A 17272-nucleotide genomic window follows, 5' to 3' on the forward strand; every position below is an offset into this window, starting at 1 on the left:
ACTGGTCAAATTTCAATCCAATTATCATAAAAAGAGTTGAGGTTGGAGCCCTGCTAAATTACAATTATTCAGAATCATCCAATCTCATTCACTCATAATGAGAACACGCATAAAATCTCCACCCCTCTAATTCGTAATATTGAGACCTGTGTGTGTGTGTGTGTGTTTCACTCAGCGCTTCTATGTGAATTTCATAGAAACATAACCAACCTCAAGAAACCAGTCCCAAGTCTGAATAATACAGGAACAACACAGTAGGTTGATAGCCACCGCAATAGATAATAGGATGGCTAGTTACCGATATGTTGCATCCTGCAGCTGCTTCAGTTTATAGGCTGCAATTTATCAGCATCGTACAAGCCCAGCACTTAGCATAAAAACACGCATATTTCAATAACTGAACTCGTCCAGTGAACAAAGTAGGTAGCACAATGGAGATACCAAAAAGCTAGAGGGCATAAAAACTTTTTCACTCAAAGGAATAAATATGAATATTCTGAACTCTCAAGTCTGGAATTAAATTCAACAAATAAATAATAATACAACCTCTGCAAGGGTAGCAAAAAGCTAGAGCCTAGAGTCTACATAAAAGTGAATCCTAGATCAAAATTAAACAAGTAAAATAGATAGATAAAAACTGTAACCAGCTCAACTCAACGCAATAAAACAAAGAGGACCATAAGCTAAATGGAACCTCTACTTTGCCGGGCCATTTGAGATGGATAGCTTAGTCAAGCCTTCGCCAGTGGGGTTGAGCTCATCCCAGGCTTCAATCCACGTAACCATGGCATCCGCTAGCTTGGTGAAATAAGGATCTACCTTGGAAAGTTTGTCCTTGACCTGTTTTGACAGTTCGATATAGCACTGCTGAACACTTGTGCAATCTTTAGGAAGAGTTGCAGACTGGAAAAATGGAATGATCTCTTCTTGCCAGTAGATGCCTTTGTACTCCTTTTTAAGGTTAACAAAAGGATTGCTCGCTTTGCTGTGCCATATGTAGGGTAGACCAGTCTTGATACCCAGTCCCAAATGGTCACATATCACCTACAAAACACATATTCTATGTTAGGATTCTTTCATTCAACCAAATTGCTTCAACCAAAAAAAAAAGCCATCATAAGGTAATCTTGGGATTTACTGACTAACCAGTTTTCCATCTTAGCAAGTTAACATAATTGCAGAAAGAAAAGATAATTACCTTGGTACACCAACCGGCCCACATATCGTCATAACGACCAATGGGCTGACCATCACCCATGAGCCCAAAGTACATTGCAGGTCCAATAAGCTCACGGTCGAATGCCAAATTCATTCCACACATGGGGAACAGAGTGCCTTTTGGAATTGTCATGACCGCATCAACATATCTGCAAAAGGTAATAATAAGAATGCTAATTAGATAAAGAAAGCTTTCTAAGTTACAACAACGACCAATTCAATAAGTTCTATAATTTGGCGTATGGAAAATATTCATGCCTCGTGTTCCTCTCACGTGGCTTAACAAGTTGAGTAGGTGCATCATAGTCAGGGATGTTGAGCCAAAGACCATGAGATACAGCCGTGGGAGCACCCTCGCGCATACTGAAAGGGTAGCCTCGAACAAAATCTGCACCTTCTCTGTATGGATCATAGAGAGTGTTGAAGAAATGTGGAGTGGAAGGACATAGGAGGTTCTTAATGTGTTGCTCAAGTGCATTGATGTCTTTGCCAGATGGGTCTTTGGCAACCTGTGCATCATCAGTGCAACAAGAGTTCAGCGTGTAATCAAACAACTATCAAGATCAACTATAGACCAAGGCATTGGAGTAAAACAATCAAAATCACAATTTGTTTCGAAATATTTGACGAAGGTCTAAGAGAGTTAAAGGGTAATTTTGACGAAGTGTTTCTTAAGGGGTATGCAAAAACCTGAAAAGACAGATAATATGGACATGTAGTAGGATTTTCCCCTTAAAGAAGCATGCAATGATTGGATAAATTTGTCAAAAGTGTGACAAAATTTCCAAATATATGGGCTAAGATGAAAGGCGTCTTCATTACTAGTAAAGCAGCCCTCAGATATGAAGTCATTATTTAAAAATGGATTTCATCATTGCCATGGGACCAAGTCAATCAACAAACAAAGATAGCACATGAAAGCATTCAACTCTAAAAGAAAGTAACATGAAGTGGTGTAGCATAATGATACTAAAGGTTGCTACAGACAATAGAAAACAAATAAAACCTCATGCCAGCCAATAGGTCATGTACCAAAACAGGGAGGGAAGCTACTACAAGATCTGGCTCAAATGCATCAAGCTTCAGTTGGTACTTTATTTATAAATATATACAACTACAATAATACAACAACAACAAAAACAAAGTATAATCCTACGTGTGAGTCTAGGAAGGGTACCCGGGTAGAGAGGTTGTTTCCAAAAGACAACTCGGCTTATTTATAAAACAATACAAGAAAAAGAAAAACTGAGACCTAATGGTGCAAAATTGTAATATACACCACTTAAATTAACAATGTCAGCCCAATTAACTTCATAAAAATAAATCCATAAACTTAGATTAGCTTAAAACTATAACCACAGGAAAGTTGACCAACTTAAGAGATTTATGCCATCAAAGGATCTGTATACCTCGTATAGCTGCAGATCACCAGATTATTAATTGAAACTCAAAGGTCCATATAAAGAATACCCAAATCTAACTTAATTAAAGAGATCCATATAAATTATAAAGCTGCTAAGAGAAATTTATCACCTTTACCCTTTCAAAACCCTAGACAAAACCCCAAGTGAGTACCAAACAAAACACAAAATTGACACTTAAACCCCTAAAAATTCACCAAGATCCAATTTTTCTAGACACCCACAAAATAAAACTGAATATAATCACAAAAAAGAGGTAAAAAAAATCAGAAAATACTCACAAAGCAATCATCATCGATGGTGTAGATATACTTCTTCTTAGAAACCATATAACCAAAACACCTACAAGCAGAATCCTTAAAAGAGATACAAGAGGCTTTAGGACCAAGAATCCTGTTAATATCATTCCTATTATAAAGCTCATAATCAAATCCTTCAGGTACTTTAATGATCTTAGAAGGGTCACCATCTTGTACAATAATTAAATGGTATGGCTGAAAAAAGGGTCTCCACATCTCCAAGAAATCAAGATTTCTAATTGTTGGTATGACTATATCTAGCTCATCTTTCAACAATGGTGTTGGGGCCATTGATCCTCCTGCCATTGTACCTTTGGATCTGAAGAAAGAATGAGAGAAAAGAAACGGTTCTAACAAAGAAATTGGGGAGATGTGTTGTGGTTATATAGAAAGAAGCAAAGAAGCAAGTTGTACTATAGTTTGACTTCGATGTATGTATGCTAATACTTCGGCGAGATTTTAGCGTCTTACCTTAGAAACGTGTAACCGGTAAGAGAATATTACAATCTTTTACCGACAAAAGAATACGAAGTATTGTTGTTTTTCTTTTTTCAAACATCTTTTCAAAAATTCAAACTAAAGTCATTTTTAGTTCACAAAATACTAGAGTTTAGTTTATCCAAAATTTATATATATATATATATAGAAAGCACTTCACTCTGTTTAGATCATTATTACCTATTGTTTTATCAAGTAATGTATTGTATTGTATCGTTTGATGGATATACTATGTAGATAGATTATATCATTTATTGTGGTTAAATAATATTTTGGTTATTTAATTTGACTATATCGTACTGTATTGTGACGGATAAATTTACTAAATGCCCTCACTAAAAATTAAATTTATCAAGAATTTTGCATAAAAATAATTTAAGAAAACTTGTTTCTACTAATGTATTTCAAGTATGTAGCTTAGAAACCAAAGCAAAATTTGAAGAAAAAGGTTAACAATCATTAGCAAAAATACAAAATGATGGAGAGACACAAAAGCGAACAAGATTTGGAGATTTGGATCAAAAGAACAACACAAACTGATTCTTAAAAAAATAGACCAAGACAAAGTAGGTTAATAGGCTGGAGATTTGAAGTTAATTTTTTTTTAAAAGTAAAAGGGCAAAATTTTATGGAGTAATAAGTATGTCGAGATTGAAGTTTACAGAATGAATCAACCTCCATTGAAAGAGGTTGAGCTTGAGCTCTCATCGTGAGAAAAGCTTCTCGACAGAAAAAGAAATTGGGAAAAAATATTGTGTTATTCTATTCAGCATAAATGAGTCTTATACACGTGAGAAAGAAAGAGTAAATTGCTAATGACTAAAATACCCCTGTAACTAACTTAACTACTAACTTTCTAAGTTTAACAACTAGCTAACATCAATATAACATAAATAACACCAACTATACTACTACACTTGACAATATTCAATAAGCTCAATACCTCCCCTCAAGTCGGAGGTGATAAATTCACAGAAAACTTGCCAAGAAGATCATAATGCTTGACCCTTGTAAGTGCTTTTGTTAAGATGTCTGCCAGTTGGTTGTGAGTAGAAATGTGATGAAGTGTAATCAAGCCATCATGCAGATTGTCTCTCACAAAGTGACAATCTACTTCTATATGTTTTGTTCTTTCGTGGAACATAGGATTCCTAGAAATGTGCACATCAGCTTTACTATTATAGAAAATTGGGATGGGGGCATTACATGAGACTGTTAGTTCTTCTAATAATCATTTGACCCACACCAACTCATCAACCACCTTCCTTAAGGACCTATATTCTACTTCTGTAGAGGACAATGAGACAGTGGTTTGCTTTTTTGATTTCTAACTAATTAAACTGCCTCCAAGGAGTACAAGATACCCAATCTGAATCACAGTAAGCTATGACTTCATAGGAAGGATCATTAGATATAAAAATCTTTAAGGTAGGATCAGCCTTCAGGTATCTAAGGACATGCATAGCAGCCTTGAGATGAGGTTCTCTTGGTGTTTGCATGAACTGACTTAAGTGTTGCACACTGTAGGCAATGTCTAGTCTTGTGTTTGTGAGGAAGTTGAGCTTCCCAATTAGCTTCCTATAATATGATGGATTAGCCACTAAAGTACCTTCTTCAATTTTGAGTTTGGTTGATGAATCAAGTGGAGACGAAACAGGAAAATAACCCAATCTGTCATATTCTTTTAATAGATCAATGGTGAATTTTCTCGGAGAAATCAGTACTCCATCATTTTTGTAAAGCATCTCCAGGCCCAAGAAATAGTGCAGCTTGCCTAAGTCTTTTATTCTAAACTGATTGTGCAAAAATGCCTTTAGTGCTGTGATTTCTTCAAGGTCAGTCCTAGTAAGGATCACATCATCAACATATATTGTCATAGAAACTGATTGATCACCTTGTTTTTTATAGAATAAAGAATAGTCATTTGCTTAGTGCCTGGACCCCCTAGAATGCAAAGAATCTGCCAGCTTGTCATACCATTGCCTACTAGCTTGTTTAAGGCCATCTAAGGACTTCCTTAGTTTGCACACAAGTGATGTATCCTCCATCACCAAACGTTGTAGGACATCCATATACACTTCCTCATATAGATCTCCATGGAGGAAAGCATTGTTCATATCCAGTTGATAGAAATCCCGCCCTCTCTTTACTGCAATGCTGATTAAGGTCCTAATAGTAGTCATCTTCACCACTGGAGAAAAAGTTTTTGTGTAATCAACTTCAGCTTCCTGAGTGTAACCTTTTACCACAAGCCTTGCCTTGTATCTTTTCATACTTTCATTTACTTTGTGTTTGATTTTGTATACCCATCTGCACCCTATAGCTCTCTTTCCTGCAGGCAAATTGACTAAATCCCAAGTATGATTAGTATATAAAGCGTCAAACTCTTGTGTCATTGTTGCCTGCTAGGCAGGATTCATAGCTACCTCCTCATAAGAGTTTGGTTCACACTCACGTGAAATAGTCTTTACCAACTGCTGACTATCATGGCTTAAAGCATTGAAAGACACAAACTAATTGTTGGTAAAAGGGACAGTGAGTGATGTGGATGGGGAATGGACTGGTTGATGTTTAGGGCTTATACCATTATTTGAATGGTGATGTAGTTGTAGGTTTGGTAGTGTACACACATAGTCTTTAAGATGATAAAGAGTGATAAGTGTTCTGCATGATCTCCTATGTTGTGTAGGATTAGGGTGGTTATTATCATGTCTCATATGATGTATTTGCTCAAAGGGTGATACCTGTGTTTCTGAATGATTTCCAGCTATAGGACTATGAGTATGAGCTATGTTGTCTGATTCTGGGTTCTGTTGTGAGTCATGGTTATGTAGGCTTGAAGAATTTGGAGAATTTGGTGATGTACTTGTAATTGAGGATTGTGTATCTTCAGGTATAGGACTACTTATGGCAGAAGTGGATGCATTTCTATCAACGGTAAAATGATCAACATGATTATTCATGTGAGCACGTGATTTTTGCCTCTTATGAATTACTCCAAAAGAATTCTCAAATTAGGCCTTTTCTTTAATTATGTGTTATTCTAGGAATTACTGTGCAATTTTCTTGATTGTCTGCATATTTAATTTTAAATTAAAAATACCAAAATATAGCATCTGCACTTAGGATTTGATTTTGCATTTTTGGTTAATTTAGTAAAATGTTATTTTTACAAAAAATGAAAAATGCACAAAAAATAACGTACTTTACATTTTTAAAGTGTTTAATGTCAAATTGTGTGATTGTTTTATTTTTAGTATTTAATTACTTGTGATAAATATTATTTGAAGTGGATTAGTATTTTAAGTCAATTTTGGTTTTATAATTTGAGTTGGGATTTTGGTTTTAATTTTTTTTTAGACAATTTAGGAAGAAAATAATTAATAAAAGAAAAGAAAATCAGAATTGGGCCAAAACTAATTTAAATCCCCAAGGCCCAAATCCTTACAGCCCAATTCAAACACCCCTGTACCCAATCCAACCTGACCCAGTCCCCAGCCCTAAACCAAACGGCCCCGTTTTGTTAAGCGACTCAATCGGGACTATTGGTTTCCATCCATCCAACGGTCCAGATTAAGTCTTTGATTTTAATATGTCACACCCCCCATACCTTTAAACCCGACTCCATTCCCAAACCCCCCCCCCGTTCCAATCGTCTCTTCAGAGACCGGAAATCCCTCCCCCAAAACCCTAGCTGCCGCCGGCCTACTCCACCGCCCAAAACCCGGCGGCCGGTACTCCAATGGCCACCAAATTCACACCCCAGCTTCCCCTCGACCTCCCCAACCTAACCCCTCTAACCATCACCCTCGAATCATGGCCGACTGCTTCGAATCTTAGATCGAAGACAAGACCTCAAACCTTAAACTTACCCAATCCGTCCCAAATTAACACCATACCACCACTAGACCTCCTTCGTCCCTAATCCAATACCATTTTCCTTCGAATCAAGTTGGATTCCTTCGAATTTGAAATCGATTGGACGAACCCTAAAAGAACCAAGCCAGGGGATCGATACGCAGTAAAAAAACTAAGGTCGTAATCGACCTTAGTCGTGTGTTCTCAGTCGAGAACACTCGATTAAGGTCCATTTCGGCTTCAAAATCAAGTTGAAGCTTCGAGTAGGACGGATTCGAATGGTCTGAAATTCCAAGGTATTCTTTTCATTTATTCTTTTTCGCTTGTTGTCTTCCGATTAATTTTTGTTGTAATTCGTCTTTTGTCAAGTATTTTCTTCCTCCTCTTTCGGACCCTTTTCTTGGTCCAGTTTGCTTTGTTGATTAGCATATGTTATAAACTATCGAATCGATTAAATAGTTTCGTCCATTACTCCGTTTTCTTGTAGCTAATTCATGTTTGTAGTTAGTTGTTCTCTTCAAGTTATTTGACGTTGGTTGCTTTATTTTCTGATCCGTATATTCTCAGCTTCAGGGGTTTATTGTTAGTTTTGAGTTTTGCTACCTGAATCAGTAGGTTTTTTAATTCATATTCGTTGTTGAATTGAGTTACAATCAATCAAAACTTAAGGTAGAGATTCAAGGGGGCTTTAATTTGAAAAGTTGAACTGAGGGTAACATGATAGCATGGGTTGTCAGGGCACTTTTTAATTTAGAAAACCATGCTGCCCATAACTAGGGGAATAAAATAATGAAATTGGGATGTAATGGGGTAACTGACACTTCTGTCTTGGTTTTTTTGAGTGGGAAAATCATAGGGGGTGATGGGAGGAAATATTTTCTTAATAGTTAAATGCTTTTAGGAGTTGGAAAATAGATAACATGGGGGTAATGATAAAAGAAAGGGGTACACATAGTAAGGGAGGATACAATCTGTAAAGAAAAGTCTGAATAAAAAAAGGGAGTAAGTTTGATCTTTAAATAGAACACATAGAGAGGAAAAAAAAGGGATGAGAGAAGAAGTTGGAGAGCTTAGGAGATTGAAAGGAAGAAAACTTTCTAAGAGAGATACCAACCTAAGAGAAGGGAGATCAGTCTTTGATCAGTTTTTTAAAGAGTGAAAAGAGTTCAAAAGGTTCTGAATTTTGAGACCTTAGGAGTTTGAGAGAGGTTGTGCTTTTGGTTCCTCTCTAATCAGTCTTAGAGAGCAGTTTTGAGGATCATTTTTCAGAGGTTAAATTTAAAACAATCTTTGAGGAGAGTTGAGGCCAGTTTTTTGAGAGTTTTAAACAATCAGTTTCTTTTAGAGAGTGCTGGAGAGTTTAAGAACAGAAAAACAAAAGAAAGATACTGTTTCATTGCATCCGTAGGTGTAATTCGACTTCTGGACAGTGATTCTCATTCCTTTTGATTGCTTAAGTGGTTCAGTGGTCTACTGGTTCAGTTTTGGGTTTAATACAAGGTTGGTTGAGTCTGTTTGTTTGTATTTGTTGTTGTTGTTGGTTTACAATCTTTCTGGGTTTTTCTGGAGTATTGATTGAGTCGCTGCTGCTGGTGCATTGCTGTTGTATTGACTGCTACTAGCCTGTTGCTGACCTCCTTCTCTTCTCATTGTATTGCCATTTCCAGGTATCCCTTGAATCCATAGAAGATGAGATACAAAAATATGTAAAGTTGTAATTACATGAAGCTTGATGAATGAATGATCTTTGGCCTTCAGTCTTCAATAACAACTTGTTTGGAATCCAGTAGCATAATGTGAAAGTAGTTAGTTTAGCCTGTTTCTTCCTAGTCCAAGTAGTGTATTCTAGGAACCATGTTGCTCTTTCTTTCTTATCTGAATATTTGTGGTATGTAAAGTTAATGGAATACTTGAGATACTGTGTATATGGACTATTAACCTATGCCTATTCCTTTCAATAGAATCGACTTTAGTATGGTTCAATTTTAGTATAGTCCAAGTATGGAACCCTGTTCTATAAGTGTTAAAACTGGAATATGATGGAGCCTAAAAGGTTAGGAAGAATGTCTATGTTCGTACCAGTAATTCCATGTATAATAGATAGTAGAAATATTTTATACTTCATTGTCCAGTGTCAATAACCATAGCCTGGATATCATGTAGTCGTAGTTCAGAAGTTGCATCTTTTCTAGCTTCGATAGTGAGTTATTATGATTCGCCCACTAATTGCATATTGAAGGAAAGGATTGAGGTATTAGTGTAAGTTCGTTTGGTTAAAGTCTGCAATTTTTGGACCATGGAGATTGGGCTTGAATGCGTGGAAAACGAGCCCAAAGATTTCCAACCCACAGAAAGGTCTCCTAGGGGAGATTAAAAGAACGTTGGGCTCTAGAACTGATCCACGACTTTGAGCCCAAATGCTGGCGGCTGAAATGCCGGGTTACTGCAATCGTGCACAAGCAAATTCATTATTTGGACTTGGCTGGAAGAATTCAATTCATAGTTCAACGTATTATAATTCAATACATAATTAACTAGGACTCTTTCTTTTATTTTAGAGACAAATAAAGTAGAGAATCATAGTTGCTCTTAGGTTTTCCCTTTAAATAATGAAGGAGATGAGCCTCGCCAAATAAACCACCTAGATTGCGGGGCCCTCGATAATTGTATATATTAAAATACTTAGATTTCGGGACGGGCCGTTTAGCGAATTTCACGGTCTTCCCCAAAATAATAACGCGTTAGTCTCTTTAGGCGCATATTTTAACATTACCTCCCTATACTCAGGTGCGCATTTATGTGACCCAAATCCAAATTCCAACGATGTTAAAGTATGTCCAAAAACCACAGGTGCATTTATGTGACGTGGTTCAAGACTTGTTTTAATGACGTTGCAATTTTATAAAAAAATGAATAAAAGCGGTTAAGGTTAAAATTTGCACATAGGTTTATAATTGTTAAAATCAGATAATTTAAGCCAAATATAATAGTTGAGCGACCGTGCTAGAACCACGGAACTTGGGAATGCCTAACACCTTCTCACGGGTTAACAGAATTCCTTACCCAGATTTCTGGTTCGCGGACTGTAATACAGAGTCAATCTTTTCCTCGATTCGGGATTCAACCGGTGACTCAGGACACCATAAATCTCCCAAGTGGTGACTCTAAATCTTTAATAATAAATCCCGTTTCGATTGTCCTTTAATTGGAAAAACTCTTTTATGCCCTTGCGGGTGTAGGTAAAAAGGAGGTGTGACAGCTCTGGCGACTCTGCTGGGGACAGAACCCAGAATCTCTGGTTCAGGGTTCAGAATTCGAGCTTAGGATAATTGTTATATTTTGGCTTTATTTATTATCTGGTCTTATTTACATGTTTGGGCCTAATGTGTTAAATGTTGCTTCTTACCGCTTTGATATTATCTGAACTGTATATATAAACTGCTACGAAACCCCTCTCTTCTCCCTCCTGAGGAGTGCACGCTGGTCGTGACTTCTTTCTGTTAGTGTCAAATCCCAAATAGAACGAGGTTCGGACAAGTTGCAAAGCCGGATGATCTTTTGGTTACCAGTACACAGCCCCTCTCGGCTCGAGTTGTCCGCTCGGGTAAGCCATGTTTAGAACAAATAAACCTAGGTTTTTAAACCTAGTATAACAGTACCTCATGTCGGATCCCTAGTAGGAACGTTTGTTTGCATCATGTGCATTTTGACTTTGGAGACTCAACACAGGGGTTGGGTCAGTCTAGGACAGGTGCACTCGAAATAAAAGACCATCCTGATACATCTTACTTGCTACTTGCGCATTTAATTGCTTCGGATTTGCATGTTGACCGGTTTTGGAATGAAAGGAGAGAATTTGGGAAAGAAATATCAGTGTAGAGGGTTAAGAGAGTGAATCACATGTTTAAAGAAAAACCAGTGTCCAAATAGCGCTGAAACTCTGCCAAATTTTTGAAAAAAAAGAGAAAACGAATTAAAAATGAGAAAGGAGTTTTGTTTTCGAAAATAGTCTATTTTATTTGCCCGAACTACGCCAGTTTGATTCTCACAGGGTGAGATACATAGGCAACTCCCATCGGGTCCAACTTCCTTTTTGCAAAAATAATTAGAAAGAACAAAAAAATTTACTTTTTATTTGAAAATAGTTAGGGTGATTCCATTCTTGTCAGAAATAGCCGAATGGCCCTAAAAGGGTGCCGGAAGGTTGTTTTTGCAAAAACAGCCGCCTGTGGTCATTTTTCAATGTTTTCACTGATTAGCCAACACAGCCTTAAAATCTTCGTCTTCGAGGTGCTGAAAGGCCGTATTTGCAAAACCGGATTTTATTTTTTGAAAAAAAAGGGAAAAGAAAAAGTGTGTCAATTTTGTCTTCGCGTCAAATGAGTCTTGATTTTTGCCTAATCACCCTAATAAATGTGCAGAATGAGCACGAGTCCAAGTTTGCCGATAGCAGTTATGAACAAGATCCCTTTAGAGTTGCGTATGTGGTGGGAAGATCTGGGCAAGTCAGAGCAAGATAAGGTCAATCTACATTTGGGGGGTCTTACCGGGTTATTAAAGACCAGACCTAGAGGAGACATCATAAAGGCTTTGGTTACGTTCTGGGACCCGACCCATAACGTATTTCACTTCTCGGATTTTGAACTCACCCCGACCTTGGAAAAGATAACAGGTTATATGAAAAGTACTGCAGGTTTGAGGCATAAGTATCTGATCGCTCCAAGGGCCGTTAACTCTCACAAATTCATGGATTTGCTAAAGATAAACAAGGGAATCCCATACTCCGAGTTGGAATGGGGGGTTTTCCACTCTACATTTTATATACCAGAAGTACAGGCATGTAGGAGGGTTCAATGATCCGGAAAGCGGGGTTTGCAGTAAAGGGAACCGAACAAAATGGGACGAGCATAGGCGTTTCGCCTTTATGGTAGCATTCTTAGGCCTTGTGGTATTTCCCCGAAAAGACGGGAATATCAATTTGCGGGTGGCCGGAGTCGTCAAGTCCTGGTTACCAACGCCAAGAGCACTCTTGCCCCAATGATAGTGTCTGAGATATACCGAGCTCTCACAGCTTGTAAAGCTGGGGCAGACTTCTTCGAGGGATGCAATTTGCTACTACAAATGTGGATGGTCGAGCACTTGTGCCACCACCCTCAGTATATGAGTTATGGATCCGCAGAGAAAAGCTGCATTGAAGAATTCAATACAAGGGTTTCAGGGTTCAAGTTACTGGAGGGGTTTGGAGAATGGACAGCCCGCCTTCGCGCCATCACTACGGGACAAATAGAATGGACACTAGGATGGCTTCCTGTTGAAGAAATTATGTATATACCCGCCACAGGTACTTACTTCCTCCTAATGGGTCTTCGAGGTATTCAGCCTTACGCTCCCTATCGAGTGATGAGACAATTAGGAAGGTGTCAGGTGATGCATCTAGATGAAGATCTCAGTATCCACGCGGTTGAGATTAGCTCCGACAGCCAATTTCACGAAGAAACAGTTCGTTCTATTTGGAATGAGTGCCAATATTTGACGGCAAGCACCCGAGTGCGGAACCTATCTAAAGGAGAGGTCTCACCCGCCTACCTTGCCTGGTATAGAAAGAAGAACACTGCAAAGGCCGAATCAGAAAGACTGTCTAAAAAACCGCACATTCAGGAATTCGTCGAGGCATCGCAAAAACCATGGGCTTGGTTGGCCAAAGAAAACGAGTATATGGCCACGATAGGAAATCTGGAGAAGCAAGTCAAAGACCTTCAATTCGAGAATGGCTTACAAGCAGCGACAGATGAGGGTGAAAAGAAAAGGCTAGCCAAAGAAAATGAGGTCCTTCGAGCTCAAATTCAGAAACTGAAAGTAGCAGCAGAAAATCCAGTCCGAAGTAACAGAGATGAAAAGCTCGTAGCTAACCTAAGGCAGAAAGTGAGTAACTATAGTTTCTATTTGAACAAAGCAGAAAGTGAACTAGCCGGGGCTCAAAAACAATTGGCTCAAAATGTAGATGAATGGGTATGCCTGGTTAAGCAGTTGAGAGAAAGGTACGACGATGAGGTCGCGGGGTTGAAGAAAAGGGTCATCGCCACGAGAAACAAAATGATCAAGCAGGCAAAAGACTTCAAGGTTGAAAGGGAACACTGTTACACGACATTGGCACAGTTAGAAATAGACTTGCAACAACTTCAGGAACAAAACTATGCAGCCAAGCAAACTTTGGAGGCCAGGTCCCAGCAGATTGGGCGTTTGTTACAAGAAAAGGGCGTCATAAGAGAGAGAAATTAGAAACATCGCTGACTACATCGTTATGAAGTGCCACATTTGTGAGGATATGACTCGCACTACATTCTTTGCAGCGGTGATGACCTTTGTTAAACAAATAATGTACAACTTGGACCGACTTCAAAGTGATCTTGCACATAGGCCCGTGGCGAGACCGAATGATGTCCCACGGACACCAGGAGCATTAATGTACTCATGATTTTCAGTTTGAGTCTGTATTTCCTTTTCTGTCAGAGTCTGTAAGGCATGTTGGGTTTATATTTTCTCTCTGTTTGAGTCTGTATTTCTTTAAAGTATGATAGTTTAATTTCAGAGTCTGTATTTTGTCTTTGCATCAGAGTCTGTTAGTCTTTTGAAATTTGTTAGTATTGAGTCTTTGTGATCGAAGCATCTGTTTTATAAAAGCTGAAAATCCTAAAAATATTTTATTTACTTTAACACTTATCTGACAGAACTACGCACAGTCTGATTCATGTGGGGACATGATACGTAGGCAATATCTATAGGATTCGGCCACCACTAAAAAGAAAAAGGGGAAATAAAGAAGGATAGAATAAAATAAGCTTAAAAGAAGGGGAAAAATTATGAGAGGTCGGAATGACGCACGCAACCGAAGCAAATGCATGATAGAAAATGATTAATTATCTAGGTGCATTGCATCCCAACGTGTAATTGCATATGTGTTAAACTCTAAGAACTAACAAGTTTGTTGTTTACCAGAGAATTCAAGCAGTTTATTTATTTAGAGGATACTGGCACATTATCATTACCAAACCAGATCAAAAGGACCAATACCAAAAATCATGTCTATCCCGGATGTCGACACTAGTGTTGAGGTAGAGGAGTTGGACGTCAATAAAATGAAAGAGGAAATACTCAAGCTTAAGCAACAGATGGCCGAAATGTACCAGGCCTGGTCCAAAGGGCAATCACCGCCGTCTTACCCAGCCAACCCGGCTTTTACCCCACCATTAGCTCAGTCTCAGGATCATCCCGCCCCCGATCCAGGTTTTCCCATTTATCAACACTACCATGGCACTACGTCTCATATGCCGCAAGATCCACCACCAAAATCAATTCCATACCCTCCTCCGCCAGCCACCCCTATCTTTGTGGCATCTCCACCAGCTGCACTCCATAGAAACCTGAGTGAACCCGTGTTCCAAGCTCAGGACAACCAGTATTATCCCCCGGAACCCACCTTCAAAGCTCCCGAAACCTACCCCTACGATCTACGTTCTGATCTCTCAAGAGAAGCTGAGAGACCAGCCAAAAATCCTGAACATGAGGAAATGTTCAGAAAAATGAAAAGCATAGAACAATCCTTAAGGGAGATGAGAGGGCTAGGAGGTCAAATAAGCGTGGCTTACAAAGACCTGTGTTTGTTCCCAAATGTACAACTACCGGCAGGGTTCAAAATGCCCAAATTCGACTTGTACAACGGACACGGTGATCGGATGGCTCATTTGAGAGGTTTTTGCAGTAAGATGAGGGGAGCCAGAGGAAAGGATGAATTGCTAATGGCTTACTTCAGTCAGAGTTTGAGCGGAGCAGTATTGGAGTGGTACACCCGCCAAGATCACGGAAGATGGTACACATGGGATGATCTGGCACAAGCATTCGCTTGTCACTTTCAGTATAATCTTGAGATCATTCCAGACCGACTATCTTTGACTAAACTAGAGAAGAAGCACAGTGAAAGCTTTAGAGAATATGGTTTCCGGTGGAGGGAGCAAGCAACAAGGGTAGATCCCCCAATGAAAGAGAGCGAGATGGTTGATTACTTTTTGCAGGCTTTGGAGCCAACTTACTTTGGTCATTTGGTGTCTGCAATTGGCAAGTCTTTTAATGAGGTTGTAAAAATGGGAGGCATGGTCGAGGAGGGGCTTAAGTCCAATAAAATCATGAGTTATTCAGCGATCAAGGCAACCACTCAGGCCATTCAAAGCGGCACTGTGGGTGTACTTGGGAAGAAGAAGAAAGAAGATGTCACGACTGTTGAGTCCGGTGCCTGGTTCAGATCTAGAGGCCCGTCACCCTACTATATCCAACCACGACCCTACCACCAAAATTACCCCCACACTCCATATAGCCCTCCACAACATTACTACCCACCGCCAGATCCCCATTTTTCCGTCCATCATGCACAAACCTATACCCAAACTCCGGCACAGGCACAATGGCGTGCGCCGGCTCCACAAAATCCATACCCAGCTCCACAAAACACATATCCACCCCCAAGAGCCTACAGAAATCCCCCCGGAATGGGTTTCCGACCAAACCAAGTCTTCAAGAATGAGAGGTTACAGAAGCAAAAGACTTTCACTCTACTAGGGGAATCATATACCAGTCTTTTCCACAAGTTGAGGCAGTTGGGCATGCTGAATCCAATTGAGCCTAAAATGCCAAATCCTCCTCCTAGAAATCTTGACCACTCGGTGAGTTGTGAGTACTGTTCAGGAGCCCCGGGGCATGATACAAAGAAATGTTGGAAACTGAAAACAGCTGTGCAAGAGCTTATTGATACTCATCGGATCGAGGTTTAGGCCCCAGAATCACCAAATATCAATCAGAATCCACTGTCAGCTCACCATGAGACCTATATGATTGAGTTGATACACAAAGGAGGGGATCCCAAGAAGCCCTCGCAGACGGTAATGATGGTCCGTTCCAGTGAAACCAGCTCAAAGGAAAAGGTAACTAATGGGAAATCAATGGTCCAGTTGAAAGGGGTAGACAATAAGCTAGTTGTGGTAGCCGAGAAAGGGTCGTCAAGCATTATTGCAGTGAAACCCGAAAAAGCTAAAGTGGTAGTACCAGGGGTTGCAAGTAAACCTATTGTGGTCGTGAAGGGGGCTCGCACAGAGCCTGTTATTATAAAACCAGTAACTCAGCTTCCAGTGATCAACAACAAAGCTGTTCCTTGGAATTATGAATGGGTGACCGCGATTTACAAAGGAAAAGAAATCAAAGAAGAAGTTTGTGAAGCACAAGGTTTGACTCGCTCAGGAAGGTGTTTTACTCCCGAGGAGTTAAGAAGAACTAAAGATGATCCAACACCGGTGAAGAAAGCTATAACTAAAGAAGAGGCAGAGGAATTTTTTAGGAAAATGAAAGTGCATGACTATTATGTTGTAGAGCAGTTGAGGAAAACGCTCGCTCGGATCTCATTGCTCTCATTACTAATCCATTCAGATGAGCACCGCCGATCATTGATGAAAACCCTGAATGAGGCCCATATTTCCGACAAGATCTCGATGAACCATCTGGAAAAGATAGCCAGCAAAATTTTTGAAGTAAACATAGTCACTTTTTCCGATGATGAATTGCCCATAGAGGGTACTGAGAACAACAAAGCCCTTTACCTGACAGTAAAATGCGAGGATTCTATGGTTACCCGGGTACTGGTTGACAATGGTTCAAGTGAGAACATCTGTCCACTCTCCACTCTAAGCAAGCTGAAAGTAGAAGATGAGAGGATCCATAAGAACAGTATCTGTGTGCGAGGATTTGACGGCGGAGGCAAAGACTTAGTCGGCGACATAATGTTGGAGCTGACTATAGGTCCAGTAGAATTCACAATGGAATTCCAAGTGCTGGATATAGCTGTTTCCTACAATTTGCTAGTAGGACGACCATGGATCTATGCCGCTAAAGCAGTACCATCAACACTCCATCAGATGGTCAAGTTTGAATGGGATA

At 39.4% G+C, this 17272-nt stretch overlaps 1 protein-coding gene across 1 annotated transcript; it reads right to left on the reverse strand.

The window, feature by feature from the left end:
* Window positions 1-449: 449 nt before the first annotated feature.
* On the reverse strand, window positions 450-3407 carry LOC104238946 (probable UDP-arabinopyranose mutase 2). Its single transcript, XM_009793463.2, has 4 exons — window positions 2921-3407; window positions 1477-1727; window positions 1199-1367; window positions 450-1044 (listed from the first exon to the last, which is right to left on the reverse strand). Exons 1-4 carry the CDS (start codon window positions 3242-3244, stop codon window positions 697-699), a joined length of 1092 nt encoding a protein of 363 aa, XP_009791765.1. The 5' UTR covers window positions 3245-3407; the 3' UTR covers window positions 450-696.
* Between the last annotated feature and the right edge of the window lie 13865 nt (window positions 3408-17272).

Source organism: Nicotiana sylvestris, chromosome 4 (genome assembly GCF_000393655.2).
Source record: "Nicotiana sylvestris chromosome 4, ASM39365v2, whole genome shotgun sequence".
In the NCBI taxonomy this organism is placed as follows: Eukaryota; Viridiplantae; Streptophyta; class Magnoliopsida; order Solanales; family Solanaceae; genus Nicotiana; species Nicotiana sylvestris.

Coding starts and splice junctions, on each gene's coding strand:
- LOC104238946 (XM_009793463.2), bottom strand. CDS start 3,244: ATGGCAGGAGGATCAATGGCCCCAACACCATTGTTGAAAGATGAGCTA. Junction 1,728..2,920: donor CCATCGATGATGATTGCTTT/GTGAGTATTTTC, acceptor GATGATGCACAG/GTTGCCAAAGACCCATCTGG. Junction 1,368..1,476: donor CCACGTGAGAGGAACACGAG/GCATGAATATTT, acceptor TACCTTTTGCAG/ATATGTTGATGCGGTCATGA.